The sequence below is a fragment of the Manis pentadactyla genome, chromosome 1 (genome assembly GCF_030020395.1).
Source record: "Manis pentadactyla isolate mManPen7 chromosome 1, mManPen7.hap1, whole genome shotgun sequence".
In the NCBI taxonomy this organism is placed as follows: Eukaryota; Metazoa; Chordata; class Mammalia; order Pholidota; family Manidae; genus Manis; species Manis pentadactyla.
The window spans coordinates 203,156,436-203,172,036 of NC_080019.1; the positions used below are offsets into that span (position 1 = coordinate 203,156,436).

General features: G+C 37.7%; 1 protein-coding gene across 7 annotated transcripts in view; it reads left to right on the forward strand.

Moving 5' to 3' along the window:
* The window catches only part of TMCC1 (transmembrane and coiled-coil domain family 1), a 343,299-nt gene that overhangs the window by 106,264 nt on the left and 221,434 nt on the right, over positions 1–15,601 (forward strand). For 5 of the 7 annotated variants that reach the window (XM_036911435.2, XM_057506354.1, XM_036911433.2 and 2 more), the window contains 2 exons: positions 3,297–3,356; positions 7,171–7,863. In XM_036911435.2, coding sequence (XP_036767330.1) covers positions 7,294–7,863 — 570 coding nt within the window. In that variant the 5' untranslated portion in view covers positions 3,297–3,356; positions 7,171–7,293. The remainder of the gene's footprint in view (positions 1–3,296; positions 3,357–7,170; positions 7,864–15,601) is intronic. The other 2 variants (XM_036911436.2, XM_057506360.1) reach the window with 1 other exon arrangement.

The following is a 15,601-nucleotide window of genomic DNA, read 5'->3' on the forward strand; positions in this document are numbered from 1 at the left end:
TTGCCTGGCCGGAAGGGAGAAATTTCCCTTTCTGTGGGCGGAATTTGTCTCAGGCTGCTTCTCTGCTTTCGCAGCGCCCGGTGGGGTAATGGATGGGGGTGCTGCTTGACTGTTTGCCTCCGTGAGGGGTCTCAGAGCTGTTGCCCAGGGGGTTAGTGCACCCGGTTTTCCCTGTAATTTCCGGCTGCTGTACTGTGACCTGGGTTGTTTCCGTCAAGCTGTTAAGTCCCTGTCCCTTTAAGACTTTCAAAAAGCCCCCGCTTTTCTTTGTCACAGGGGCATCAGCTTCGGCACCCGCTCAGAGGTCTTACTCCCTGTTCCCCCAGTATCCAGGGCCCCCTGGGCACATACTGTGTCTGCGCTCTGGCCCGGATGGCTGGGGCTGGGTGTTCAGCAGTCCTGTGCTCCGTCTCCCTCCCTCTCTGCCTATTCTTCTCCCGCTGGGAGCTGGGGGGAGGGGCGCTCGGGTCCCGCCGGGCCGCGGCTTGTATCTTACCCCTTTCACCAGTCGCTGGGTTCTCGCTGGTGTAGCTGCAGTCTGGCCACTGTCCTGCGTCTTCTGGTCTCTCTTTTAGGGCTAGTTGTGTTTTTTGTATTTTCAAAAGTATATATGTTTTTGGGAGGAGATTCCCACTGTCCTACTCACGCCGCCATGTTGGCTCCGCCAGAAGCTCTTTCTTAGCAGGGGAACAGGATGCAAAAACAGGGCAAACGTTCTTTCAGGCGTTTTTGTGAGGGCTTCATTGCATAATCATGATTGACTGAGTCATTGACCATTGGCTAATTGGCTGATTCAACCTCCAGCCCCTCTGTCCTGTCCCCTCCAAGGGTTGGGAGTTAGGAGCGGAAAGTTCCCATCCTCTGATCATATGGTTGGTTCACCTGGCAACCAGCCCCTACCTTTGAGTGAGGTCCAGAAGTCTCCTCATTAACATAAGGCACCCACCTTATTTTTATGGCACTGAAGCATTTTCAGGAATTGTGGATCAGGACCAAATATATCTTTAAGAAATATATTTTGGTTATTTGAATGACCATATATGTATTTCTTATAAATCATTATATCACAGTTTTCTTTTCTCAACATCCTTGCCAACACTTGTTATTTCCTGTCTTGTTGATATTAGCCATTTTGACTGGTTTGAGGTGCTATGTTTTGGTAGTTTCGATTTGCATTTTCCTGATGATAAGTGATTTGAGCATCTTTTCATGGGCCTGTTGGCCATCTGTATGTCTTCTTTGGAAAAATGTCTCTTCAACTCCTCTGCCAGTTTTTAATTGAGCTTTTTTTTTTAATGCTGAGTTGGATGAGTTTTTTATAAATTTCAGGTATTAATCCCTGATTGGATATATCATTTACAAATATATTCTCCCATACACTAGGAGGTTGCCTTTTCATTTTGTTGGTGGTTTCCTTTGTTGTACAAATGCATTTTAGATCTTTGTAGTTCTACCTGTTTATTTCTGCTTTTGTTTCCCTTGCGTGGGGTGACATATCCAGAAAAAAATGTATCAATTTGATGTTCAGGTGTTTACTGCCTGTGTTTTCTTCTAGGAGTTTTCTTCTTTCAGGTTTTATTTTTAAGTCTCTAATCCAGTTTGAGTTTATTTTTTGTGTGTGGTGTAAGAGAGGATCCAGTTTCATTCTTTTGCATGTAACTGTCCAGTTTTCTCAATACCAGTTATTGAAGAAACTGTTTTTTCTCCATTGTATGTACTTGCCTCCTTTGTTGTATATTAATTCACCACATGGGCATGGGTTTATTTCTGGGCTCTATTCTGTTCTATTGGTCTGTGTATCTGTTCTTATACCAGTACCATAATATTTTGCTTACTGTAGCTTTGTAGTGTAGTTAAGCATCAGAGCCTGTGATACCTACAACTTTCTTCTTTCTCCAGATTGCATGGGCTGTTTGGGTGTTTTTGTGGTTCCACACAAATTTTAGGATTAGTTGCTCTAGTTCAGTGAAAAAATGCCATTGCTTTTTTCTGTAGATTGCTTTGAATCTGTAGATTGCTTTGGACAGTATGGCCATTTTAACAATATTAATTCTTCCTGTTCATGAGCATAGAATAGTTTTCCATTTATTTTTATTTTCTTCAGTTGTTTTCATCAGTGTCTCAAAGTTTTCAGAATACAGGTCTTTCACCTCTTTGGTGAAAATTATTCCTAGGTATTTAATTCATTTTGATGCATTTGTAAATGGGATTGATTTCTTAATTTCTCTTTCTCTTAGTTCATTATTTATGTACAGAAACACAACAGATTTCTGTATATTGATTTTGTATCCTGTGACTTCACTGAATTCATTAATTCTAGTAGGCTTTTTGTGGAGTCTATAAGGTTTTCTATATACATCCAATATCCTGTCATCTACAAATAGTGCCAGTTTACTTCTTCCTTACTGTTTTGGATGCCTTTTATTTCTTTTTCTTGCCTGATTGCTATGCTAGAGCTGCCAGCACTATGTCAAATAAAAGTGGTGAGAGTGGGCCTCCTTGCTTTTCACCTTCTTCCCATTAAGTATGATGTTAGCTGTGGATTTGTCATATATGGCCTTCATTATGTTGAGGTATGTTCCCTCTATAACCTACTTTGTTGAGAGTTTTTAATCGTGAATGGATGCTGAATTTGTCAAATGCTTTATCAGTATCTTTTGAGACAATTGTGTGGTTTTTATCCTTCCTTTTGTTCTGTGGTAGATTACATTGATTGATTTGCAGATATTGAATCTTCTTGTAATCCTGGAATAAATCCTTCTTGGTCATGGTGAATGATCCTTTTAATGTATTTTTTAGTTCAGTTAATATTTTGTTGAGGATTTTTGCATCTCTGTTCATTAGGGATATTGGTCTGTAATTTTCTTTTTTTTTGTAGTGTCTTTTTCTGGTTTTGGTATCAAGGTGACCTCCTGGGATGAATTGGGAAGCTTTAACCTTTTCAGTTTTTTTGGAATAGTTTGAGAGTATTAGTTACTAATTCTTCTTTAAATGTTTGTAGAATTCTCCTGTGAAACCACCTGGTTCTCAACTTTTGTTTGCTGGGCTTGTTTATTTTTTAAGTACTGATAAAGTAATTTTTTCCCCCAAAAATATCTTCTTTCTTGATTATATTTTTGAAAAATCAGAAAACAGTGAAAAATATTAGAAAAAATTGCCCTCCTCCTACCAGTGAGTGATAAGTGTTAACATTTTGTTATGTATATACTTAATTTTTGTGTGTGTGTGTCTGTGTAATAGGTAAGTTTCCTGCCTCTAAGTTTCTCACTTTGTAATTCTTATTGTTTTCTTTTCAGCTTTTCCTAAAAGGATTCCTGCATACCTTAGAAGTGCTTGAGGAGGAGTGATAAAGGCAAGTATCCAACTTTTTATAGTCATCAAAATAACTCAGTTCACAGCCAAACCAAAAAGCTTTGGGCACCATATCCATAAACAACAGCAGCAGCCATCACCACCAAAAGCCTGGAAAGAAAACTTACAGGAAAAAAGAGAAAGATGATATTCATATGTAATTTGGAATTTCTTTTAGTACACCCTCCTGAACATTTGACCGATTTTAAAAACATTTTTTATATACTGTTTTTAAAATATGTATTATTTTAGTAATTATTGAATATTAAAATTGCATTTTAATACATATAACTTAAAAATACATAATATGTCTGATATTAATTCAGAACAACTTGTTGCTTGAATGTGAACTAATGGCATATTATGTCTTTGGCAAAACCGTTGTAGAAAAATTGTTAAAAATTCTGAGAATTTAACAGTTATCTGAAGTGCCTGGTCTGTAGGTGGCTACCTTTTCCTCTTCTTTTTCCCACTTTCTGTTCATTTTCCCTACTGCCTTCTTCCCATGTCCTTTTGTTCCCCTTTTCTCTACTTCTACTGGTTTACTTGTAAGAACTTTCCTTTCCAGAGAAGCTGAGTGAACAGAGAGAAGCCAACATTTCCTTCTTACTAAAGTTGACTTAGCTTTGCAGTTGAACTCGTTTGTGTTAAACCAGGTATCTCAATATAGAATTTTATAAACTGAGCATCAGTTATTGCTCATTTGACTTTACTGCTTTATAGAAGAATATAAGGGAGTCCTAAAAAACTGTGACACTACTAATTTCCTCTGGGGTTTGCATTCTTACTCTTACTGTCAACAGTTTTATAGAGTTTATTATCACAGCATGACTGTCTTTGGTACAGCATTATTATTTTGGGCACAGCATTTGACCTTCTTTAATATTTGGCATATATTGAAAGGTGGCCATAAAGATTTTCTCTTGGCTTAGAGAAGTGTGTCAAGCTTCAAAAATTTGATATTTCTAGTTTGTTGATATCACAGCAAGAATGCAGATGATAGCTATAAAAGTACTAGATTATATTTTAGATAATAGGTTGCTTGTTTAGTCAGTTACAGTTTATAGTCAGTAGGTTGCTTGTTTTTCAAAGTTCTTACCTAAGCCTTGATGTTTAAGGCTCAATTTAGGTGTCTTTAAGGTTACATGTAAGGTAAGCCTCTGCTAGTTAGTATGATTAAGTTATGTCTTGTCTTTACAAATTCTAGAATCCATTACTGTTCTTTGCAACTGTGTAGAAAGCCTGTGCAAACTTTGGCTTGGAAACTGACATGCTATTTCCAGGTTTTCCTAGGAGTGCTGACATTTCCTTGTAATCACTCACTTTGAATTATTTGAAAATAAATGATGTACAAATGCTATTGAAATCTCAAAGGGAATTACTAACATTAAAAATGTACCATATTCTCCATTTTTTAAAAACAAGAAGCAGATGGCCACTTGATTAGTTTATAACACTGCCCAAAGAAACAAATTTGCTGAGTAATAAGTTTCTAATGCCTTTATTTATGAGACAAGTAGGTCATTTGGTTTTCCAACTTACCTAGACACTATTCCTTAATTCATGGGGGTCTTTTGTGGGAGGAACTTAGTTTAATTTATATATTCTACTTACACAAACAATAAAAGAATCAGTTGTGTTATTTAGCTAGTGCAATGCAAATAAGGAAAAAGAGTAAATTATTTCTTATTATCAGTCTGCTGCTTTCACATCCTCCCATCTTCTCAGGGTCTAAACAGTCCAGTGCTAAGAGTTTCATTGATGTTCACTGTTACTGGAATGTCTTGGTACACAGCCCTTTTTCTCTGAGGAGCTCTATACTTTGCAGAGTGGAAATAATTTAATAACTATTAGTCTGCCATGCAAACTCATGAGGGAAGATGAGGATAATTAAATACATACATACTATTGGCAATATTTTTGTCCACAAGGAACCCCAGAAGACTCCAGAAAGGCTAAAACAGCTGTTAGTCTAATAAAGACTAAGAGTATCTCTCTTGGTTCTCCAGTGGGAAAAGAAAATAACAAAAGCAGTACAGTCAGGAAAAGAGTTAAGAAGTTGCAGTGGTGGGGCAGGATTTCAGTGAGGCCCCAAGGAATTTGAGTGAAAGGCTATGAAATTTCCCATTCTTATGACTGCTACTCATTTGCCTAGTTCAGGAGCAAATAATGTTGTGTTATTTAGAAAGCAGGAAGGTACTGATGAGAGACAAATGTCTTTAACCCTGGCATATTGTTCATGCTTGTGAGTCAGGAATAGGTCAGGAGATGGGGAAATAGCCTTGGGAGAACACAGACGGCAGAGCCACAGTGACAGTGTGTATATGTATATGGTAAGAAGGTCTTCCAAGAGTAGTTAGCAGGAAGAAAACTCCAGTGGCTTTGCATTCCTGTTGCTCTGAACTCTAGTAGGCTTGAGCTGACAGTGAAGTCTTTTATCCAGCTAATTTTTGCCTTCTAGATGGTTGCTTGGTTGCAGGGACCCTTAGAACATAACCACCATGGTGCTTCATTGGTAGTGACTTAGGCTGTTCAAAGTACTTGGTAGTGAAGGGAGTTTTAAAACTCTTTGAACAAAAAGTTGAAGGAAAATATGGAAATGAACTTCCCACATCATATTTTGTCCTTTCTAGCAGGTCCTATGCATTAGTACAATTTTGTTTTATATATTTGCAGAAACTCAATAAAAAATAAACACTTTCTGTTAAGAAAAATCCCATCCCTGCCATCTCCCCTCTTTTTTTGCATGTGATTTCTGTAACCATGGCAGTTGTGCTGACCTTACACCTTGTAATTTCAGCTTCCTTTTAATTTCCTGCATTTATTATTGGTGTGTGGTTGCTCTTTGACCTTTCTTTTTCTCCACTCTTCTGTCATACCCAGTTACTGTGTTACTTCTTTGCTTCTAACTTTGTGTGAGTATATGGGAAGCTTCTGTCAGGCATGACACTGTTCAGAGAAAGGGATTTCTTTGAATCTCTTTTCTCTTTTTGGGGAGTGGGAAGGACCAACTCCACCTGTCTGGTACTTGTCCATTCAAGATGTAAACCATCTTGCCTCTTGTTCTCCACCTCAAGAGCAACTCTGAATCTCTTTTCTTGATAGCTGGTACTACTGATCAAAGCTCTAGTCTCTGTGAAGACAGATTCTGTCTGGATCATTCACTCATATAGTACCAGAAGGTCATTTGTGCTTCAGCAGGGAATTTTAACTTACTAGATATTTTATTTCCATTTCTTCTCAAAAGAGCAATTTTATCACCCCCTAGTTGCCTGTGACCTTAGTGAATATGAATGTAAACAAGAAATTCCGCTGTTCCATTAGAATTCATATAAAATTAGATTGGGGTATCCACTTCTCACTGTTATTCATTGAATTTACCGAGTTTCAGCATATGGATAATTAACTGTGGTTGTGAATGAAAGGAATTGAATTGCTTCTGCCAAACTATACATATTGAATGATCTGGTCTCCCTTGATTTCCTAAGTAGTGGCTATTCTGTCAACTTAATAGTTTCCAATCCAAGATGATTCCTCCAGTGTTCAATTCTTCATATATTGAAACATGTAGGGACTTATTATTTTAAACATTGCTGTTTCATTTCCTGTGTATTTATTTCTGGACTTTTTCTCCTATTCTAGAAAATAATCATTACCACTATCTGGAAAACTATCTTTTAATCTTCTGATTAAAGATTGCTTAATGATAGTACCTATTTGTTTGGCTAGTGGCATGTTTTTCTTTGTTTTAACAATGGAGTTTCTGCATGGATTTATAATATGAGGTTCTTCTTCTTCTTTTTTTTAAACATTAGATAGGCATGAAGCCTCCGTCTCACAGCTGCATGTATAGTTACTGTTGAAGCAAATGCCTACCTAATTTGACAGTCTTGGTGTGTTTAAAATTTTTTGAGTTTGCAAATAAGCATATTAAGTCTACTGATGGAGCCTTCGGGCAGTGAACAGTTATATGAGGACCCTGATCCTGGAAGCAAATCCCAAGATGCAGAGGCCAGAAAGCAAACAGAATCAGAACAAAAGTTGTCTAAAATGACCCACAATGCTTTGGAGAACATTAATGTGATTGGCCAAGGCTTGAAGCATCTCTTCCAGCACCAGCGCAGGAGGTCATCAGTGTCTCCACACGATGTGCAACAAATTCAGGCAGATCCAGAACCTGAAATGGATCTGGAAAGCCAGAACGCATGTGCTGAGATTGATGGTGTCCCCACCCACCCCACAGCTCTGAATCGTGTCCTGCAGCAGATCCGTGTGCCACCCAAGATGAAGAGAGGGACAAGCTTGCATAGTAGGCGGGGCAAGCCAGAGGCCCCAAAGGGAAGTCCCCAAATCAACAGAAAATCTGGCCAGGAGATGACAACTGTTATGCAGTCTGGCCGACCCAGGTCTTCATCCACGACTGATGCTCCTACCAGCTCTGCTATGATGGAAATAGCTTGTGTGGCCGCTGCTGCTGCGTGCTTACCAGGGGATGAGACAACTGCAGAGCACGTAAGTCTATTAGATTTTCTTTTTCTGTTAACTTATTGTTCTCTAACTAGAAGTCTTCAGACTTTCTTTGGTAACCAAAAAGAGGTATCTCAGCAAGTACCTCAAAGTTGTGGTAAAAGATAGTTTCCCTTTTCATTAATAGCTGGGATGAATAATCACTCTAGCTAATGAATGGATGCTTATAATTATATTCCTCTTTGCTCCCTAACATATCACTATGTTTTGTTTATTTTACTCTTGCTAAAACCTTCAGTATACTTCATGTGCTCTTTATGTATTAAAAGGCTCAGCTTTTATGGTGGAGGAGCAAAGATGCTTTGTTGTTTGGGCTTCTTATGTTACTGAAGGAAATGAGTAAAGTTCTAGAATCTGGTGTGTGCTTAGCATGGGAATATACTAAATTGCTTATAATTTTCATATACACTGTATGACACCAGCAGCATTCAATACATATTTTGTTTTCTGCAGTGGAATATATGCATTCTTATTGGTTATTTTTAATTAACAGTTACTTTGAAATGGGAGAACTAGGCATAACAAATGTAGGGGAAAGTCCTTCCAAATAACTCTCACTTTACCTTTCAGTTATGTTTAGTTGAGGCACATAAGAAGAAATAGTTCTGCTAGGATTTGAAAACTCAGGTACATGAAGCCAGATGGTAATAACAATATACAGGGCTTTGACAGACTGGAATATATGCCCTTCTAAAGAGTCAGTGTCTTCTTAGCCTTAGCTGATTGTTGTAATTTAGGACTGTGAGCCCAGCCTTTCCAGGGGTTCTGATTTTTCAAGAGAAATTGGAAAGCTAAATGAGTAATCTCTTTGTTTTTAATATATTTTGCAAACTAAACAGAACACATTGTGGGCTATAAGTCACTATCTTGCTGTCTTTGTTTTCACTTTTATGTATTTCTTAAGGCTTTTGTGATAGTCACTTTCATTCTGTTTCTACTTCGGGCACAGCTAAATTTATTTTATTGGGTATTTAGCCAGGATCTAAATATTGAATCTTGTACCTTTACACCTTTCCTACCTAAATGTGACATAATAAACAAACAGGTATTGGACAGTAAATCACTTTAAGAAATTAAACCTATCAGAATCACACAATCAAAATAATGATTCACATCATTAAAAATTTAAAGTATAAGTGAGGAAAAGTAGTACATATTTATGAGCAGAATAGTTATCTTTGAAATAAAAAGAATGTTTGGTCATGGATTACTAATGTAGTTGGCAATAAAAACTAACAGTGCAGCTATGTAATTTGTCTTAATCTGTGCCAGAAAAACATTAAGAACTTTAAGAACTAGTGATTCTGGGATAACAGATTTTTATGTTAAAAAATAAAAGTATAGGTAAAACATATTATATGCATTTTTATTGTTTTGGAAAACTCCATAGGAGGAGAGTCAAGCGAGAATATTAAAAAATTGTTTCTTTAACATTCTTTGTCAAGTTAATTGACATATACTTACAGTAAAACTCAACAATTCTATTTTTTTAGAATTTTTTAAAGGTATCATTGATATACACTCTTTTTTTTTTTTTTTTTTTAGATAATTATTTTTTATTGAAGGGCAGTTGACGCACAGTATTACATTACATTAGTTTCAAGTGTACAACACAGTGATGAAACATTTATATACATAATTCTAGGTTCCAGCTATCACCCTACCAAGCTGTTACAATATCTTGACTATATTCCTTATGCTATACATTACATCCCGGTTACTTATTTATTTTACCATTGGAAGTCTGTCCTTTTTTTTTTGTGAGGGCATCTCTCATATTTATTGATCAAATGGTTGTTAACGACAATAAAATTCTGTATAGGGGAGTCAATGCTCAATGCACAATCATTAATCCACCCCAAGCCTAATTTTCGTCAGTCTCCAATCTTCTGAGGCATAACAAACAAGTTCTTACATGGAGAACAAATTCTTACATAGTGAATAAGTTACATGGTGAACAGTACAAGGGCAGTCATCACAGAAACTTTCGGTTTTGCTCATGCATTATGAACTATAAACAGTTCAAATATGAATACTCATTTGGTTTTTATACTTGATTTATATGTGGATACCACATTTCTCTATTATTATTATTTTTAATAAAATGCTGAAGTGGTAGGTAGATACAAGATAAAGGTAGAAAACATAGTTTAGTGTTGTAAGAGAGCAAATGTAGATGATCAGGTGTGTGCCTGTAGACTATGTGTTAATCCAAGCTAGACAAGGGCAATAAAACATCCACATATGCAGAAGATTTCTCTCAGAATGGGGGGGTGAGGTTCTAAGCCTCACCTCTGTTGATCCCCAATTTCTCACCTGATGACCCCCCTGCGACTGTGCCTGTCTTAGGTTGTTCCTCCCTTGAGGAATCTTACCCGTCTCTGGCTAACCAGTCATCTTCCGGGGCCATACAGGGAAATGTAAAGTTGGTAAGTGAGAGAGAAGCCTTATTGTTTGAAATGGTTAGCTTTTTATTTCTTTGCATATTTATGCCCTGTAGCTTCTATGCCCAGCATTTGTCTTGAGGTATCTTTACCACTTGTAAGAATTATGATACTCGGTAAATTTGATATGAGGCACGAATTCTATTTAAGGGTTGTAATTAGGAAGGAAGAAGAAAAGCTATAGAAGTAGCAGGCGGAAGAAAACATGGGAAGATTGATTATTTCTTTGACCTATCTTCTTGTAGAGTAACTTCAGCATGTATAGGTTTTCAGCTACTACTTAAATTGCGCACACACATTAACATAATAGGAGTATAGTTACATAACCAAAGCATATCTGTAATTACCAGCCATCTCCAGTGAAACCAAGAAAACCAGTTAGGCACCTTAGGCATTTGTGAAAACTTATCTATGATATGGTGGATATTGTCCAACTGAACTTGAACAGTGAGAGAAATCAGACAAATTAAAACAACCCATTCCTGGGGAATGTTCACATCCCTTATGTTCTTTTAACAGTAAATAGTCTGTAGTTGTAAGATTTTGGAGCGCTACAATTTGCACTTCTCCTAATTCTTGGTTGAGTTCCAATAGTATAGATCCAGTCAAATTTGTTGTTTTACTGTATGCACAGGCCAGCTTAGATATCTCCTTCATTCCCATGGGAAGTCCAGGAGCTGGTGGGATGAGTGCATCTACAGCTGTAGCAGTGCGTGGATCTTTGTTGGGGTTTTTTGATGATCATCTTCTGGCATGAGTCTTCCAGAGAGTGCTGATGTTGGAAGTTCTCTTTCATATCGTATCTTAGTTCATTTTTGGGGTAGCCCAATTAGGCTTTGATCTTCTGTATAAACGCAAACAGACCCTTTGCCTACACTTTTATATGCCCTTTATACCCTTGTGTAGAACTCATTGGAGGTTACCACACAGGAACTGCCCTTTTTTTTTGTTTGTTTGTTTGTTTTTGTTTTTGGTATCACTAATCTACACTTACATGATGAATATTATGTTTACTAGGCTCTCCCCTATACCAGGTCTCCCCTATAAACACATTTACAGTCACTGTCCATCAGCATAGCAAAATGTTGTAGAATCACTACTTGCCTTCTCTGTGTTGTACAGCCCTCCCTTTTCTCCTACCCCCCCATGCATGTTAATCTCAATACCCCCCTACTTCTCCCACCCCCTTATCCCTCCCTACCCACCCATCCTCCCCAGTCCCTTTCCCTTTGGTACCTGTTAGTCCATTCTTGAGTTCTGTGATTCTGCTGCTGTTTTGTTCCTTCAGTTTTTCCTTTGTTCTTATATTCCACAGATAAGTGAAATCATTTGGTATTTCTCTTTCTCCGCTTGGCTTGTTTCACTGAGCATAATACCCTCCAGGTCCATCCATGTTGCTGCAAATGATTGGATTTGCCCTTTTCTTATGGCTGAGTAGTATTCCATTGTGTATATGTACCACATCTTTATCCATTCATCTATCGATGGACATTTAGGTTGCTTCCAATTCTTGGCTATTGTAAATAGTGCTGCGATAAACATAGGGGTGCATTGATCTTTCTCATACTTGATTGCTGCATTCTTAGGGTAAATTCCTAGGAGTGCAATTCCAGGGTCAAATGGTATGTCTGTTTTGAGCATTCTGATGTACCTCCATACTGCTTTCCACAATGGTTGAACAAGTTTACATTCCCACCAGCAGTGTAGGAGGGTTCCCCTTTCTCCACAGCCTCGCCAACATTTGTTGTTGTTTGTCTTTTGGATGGCAGCCATCCTTACTGGTGTGAGGTGATACCTCATTGTAGTTTTAATTTGCATTTCTATGATAATTAGCGATGTGGAGCATCTTTTCATGTGTCTGTTGGCCATCTGTATTTCTTTTTTGGAGAACTGTCTGTTCAGTTCCTCTTCCCATTTTTTAATTGGGTTATTTGTTTTTTGTTTGTTGAGGCGTGTGAGCTCTTTATATATTCTGGACGTCAAGCCTTTATCGGATGTGTCATTTTCAAATATATTCTCCCATACTGTAGGGATCCTTTTTGTTCTATTGATGGTGTCTTTTGCTGTACAGAAGCTTTTCAGCTTAATACAGTCCCACTTATTCATTTTTGCTGTTGTTTTCCTTGCCCGGGGAGATATGTTCAAGAAGAGGTCACTCATGTTTATGTCTAAGAGGTTTTTGCCTATGTTTTCTTCCAAGAGTTTAATGGTTTCATGACTTACATTCAGGTCTTTTATCCATTTTGAGTTTACTTTTGTATATGGGGTTAGACAATGGTCCAGTTTCATTCTCCTACGTGTAGCTATCCAGTTTTGCCAGCACCACCTGTTGAAGAGACTGTCATTTCGCCATTGTATGTCCATGGCTCCTTTATCAAATATTAATTGACCATATATGTCTGGGTTAATGTCTGGATTCTCTAGTCTGTTCCATTGGTCTGTGGCTCTGTTCTTGTGCCAGTACCAAATTGTCTTGATTACTATGGCTTTATAGTAGAGCCTGAATTTGGGGAGTGAGATCCCCCCTACTTTATTCTTCTTTCTCAGGATTGCTTTGGCTATTCGGGGTCTTTGGTGTTTCCATATGAGTTTTTGAATTATTTGTTCCAGTTCATTGAAGAATGTTGCTGGTAGTTTCATAGGGATTGCATCAAATCTGTATATCGCTTTGGGCAGGATGGCCATTTTGACGATATTAATTCTTCCTAGCCACGAGCATGGGATGAGTTTCCATCTGTTAGTGTCCCCTTTAATTTCTCTTAAGAGTGACTTGTAGTTTTCAGAGTATAAGTCTTTCACTTCTTTGGTTAGGTTTATTCCTAGGTATTTTATTTTTTTTGATGCAATTGTGAATGGAGTTGTTTTCCTGATTTCTCTTTCTGTTGGTTCATTGTTAGTGTATAGGAAAGCCACAGATTTCTGTGTGTTGATTTTGTATCCTGCAACTTTGCTGTATTCCGATATCAGTTCTAGTAGTTTTCGGGTGGCGTCTTTAGGGTTTTTATGTACAGTATCATGTCATCAGCAAATAGTGACAGTTTAACTTCTTCTTTACCAATCTGGATTCCTTGTATTTTTTTGTTTTGTCTGATTGCCGTGGCTAGGACCTCCAGTACTATGTTAAATAACAGTGGAGAGAGTGGGCATCCCTGTCTAGTTCCCGATCTCAGAGGAAATGCTTTCAGCTTCTCGCTGTTCAATATAATGTTGGCTGTGGGTTTATCATAGATGGCCTTTATTATGTTGAGGTACTTGCCCTCTATTCCCATTTTGCTGAGAGTTTTTATCATGAATGGATGTTGAATCTTGTCAAATGCTTTTTCAGCATCTGTGGAGATGATCATGTGGTTTTTGACCTTCTTTTTGTTGATGTGGTGGATGATGTTGATGGACTTTCGAATGTTGTACCATCCTTGCATCCCTGGGATGAATCCCTCTTGGTCATGGTGTATGATCCTTTTGATGTATTTTTGAATTCGGTTTGCTAATATTTTGTTGAGTATTTTTGCATCTATGTTCATCAGGGATATTGGTCTGTAGTTTTCTTTATTGGTGGGGTCTTTGCCTGGTTTTGGTATTAGGGTGATGTTAGCTTCATAGAATGAGTTTGGGAGTATCCCCTCCTCCTCTATTTTTTGGAAAACTTTAAGGAGAATGGGTATTATGTCTTCCCTGTATGTCTGATAAAATTCCGAGGTAAATCCATCTGGCCCAGTGGTTTTGTTCTTTGGTAGTTTTTTGATTACCGCTTCAATTTCGTTGCTGGTAATTGGTCTGTTTCGATTTTCTGTTTCTTTCTGGGTCAGTCTTGGAAGGTTGTATTTTTCTAGGAAGTTGTCCATTTCTCCTAGGTTTCCCAGCTTGTTAGCATATAGGTTTTCATAGTAGTCTCTAATAATTCTTTGTATTTCTGTGGGGTCCGTCGTGATTTTTCCTTTCTCGTTTCTGATACTGTTGATTTGTGTTGACTCTCTTTTCCTCTTAATCAGTCTGGCTAGAGGCTTATCTATTTTGTTTATTTTCTCGAAGAACCAGCTCTTGGTTTCATTGATTTTTGCTTTTGTTTTATTCTTCTCAATTTTATTTATTTCTTCTCTGATCTTTATTATGTCCCTCCTTCTGCTGACCTTAGGCCTCATCTGTTCTTCTTTTTCCAATTTTGATAATTGTGACATTAGAACATTCATTTGGGATTGCTCTTCCTTTTTTAAATATGCCTGGATTGCTATATACTTTCCTCTTAAGACTGTTTTTGCTGTGTCCCACAGAAGTTGGGGCTTAGTGTTGTTGTTGTCATTTGTTTCCATATATTGCTGGATCTCCATTTTGATTTGGTCATTGATCCATTGATTATTTAGGAGCGTGTTGTTAAGCCTCCATGTGTTTGTGAGCCTCTTTGCTTTCTTTGTACAGTTTATTTCTAGTTTTATGCCTTTGTGGTCTGAAAAGTTGGTTGGTAGGATTTCAATCTTTTGGAATTTTCTGAGGCTCTTTTTGTGGCCTAGTATGTGGTCTATTCTGGAGAATGTTCCATGTGCACTTGAGAAGAATGTATATCCTGCTGCTTTTGGATGTAGAGTTCTATAGATGTCTATTAGGTCCATCTGCTCTACTGTGTTGTTCAGTGCTTCTGTGTCCTTACTTATTTTCTGCCCAGTGGATCTATCCTTTGGGGTGAGTGGTGTGTTGAAGTCTCCTAGAATGAATGCATTGCAGTCTATATCCCCCTTTAGTTCTGTTAGTATTTGTTTCACATATGCTGGTGATACTGTGTTGGGTGCATATATATTTAGAATGGTTATATCCTCTTGTTTGACTGAGCCCTTTATCATTATGTAGTGTCCTTCTTTATCTCTTGTTATTTTCTTTGTTTTGAAGTCTATTTTGTCTGATATTAGTACTGCAACCCCTGCTTTCTTCTCACTGTTGTTTGCTTGAAATATGTTTTTCCATCCCTTGACTTTTAGTCTGGACATGTCTTTGGGTTTGAGGTGAGTTTCTTGTAAGCAGCATATAGATGGGTCTTGCTTTTTTATCCAATTCTGTTACTCTGTGTCTTTTGATTGGTGCATTCAACCCATTAACATTTAGGGTGACTATTGAAAGATATGTATTTATTGCCATTGCAGGCTTTAAATTCGTGGTTACCAAAGGTTCAAGGTTAGCCTTTTTAGTACCTTACTGCCTAACTTAGCTCGCTTACTGAGCTGTTATATACACTGTCTGGAGATTCTTTTCTTCTCTCCTTTCTTGTTCCTCCTCCTCGATTCTTCATATGT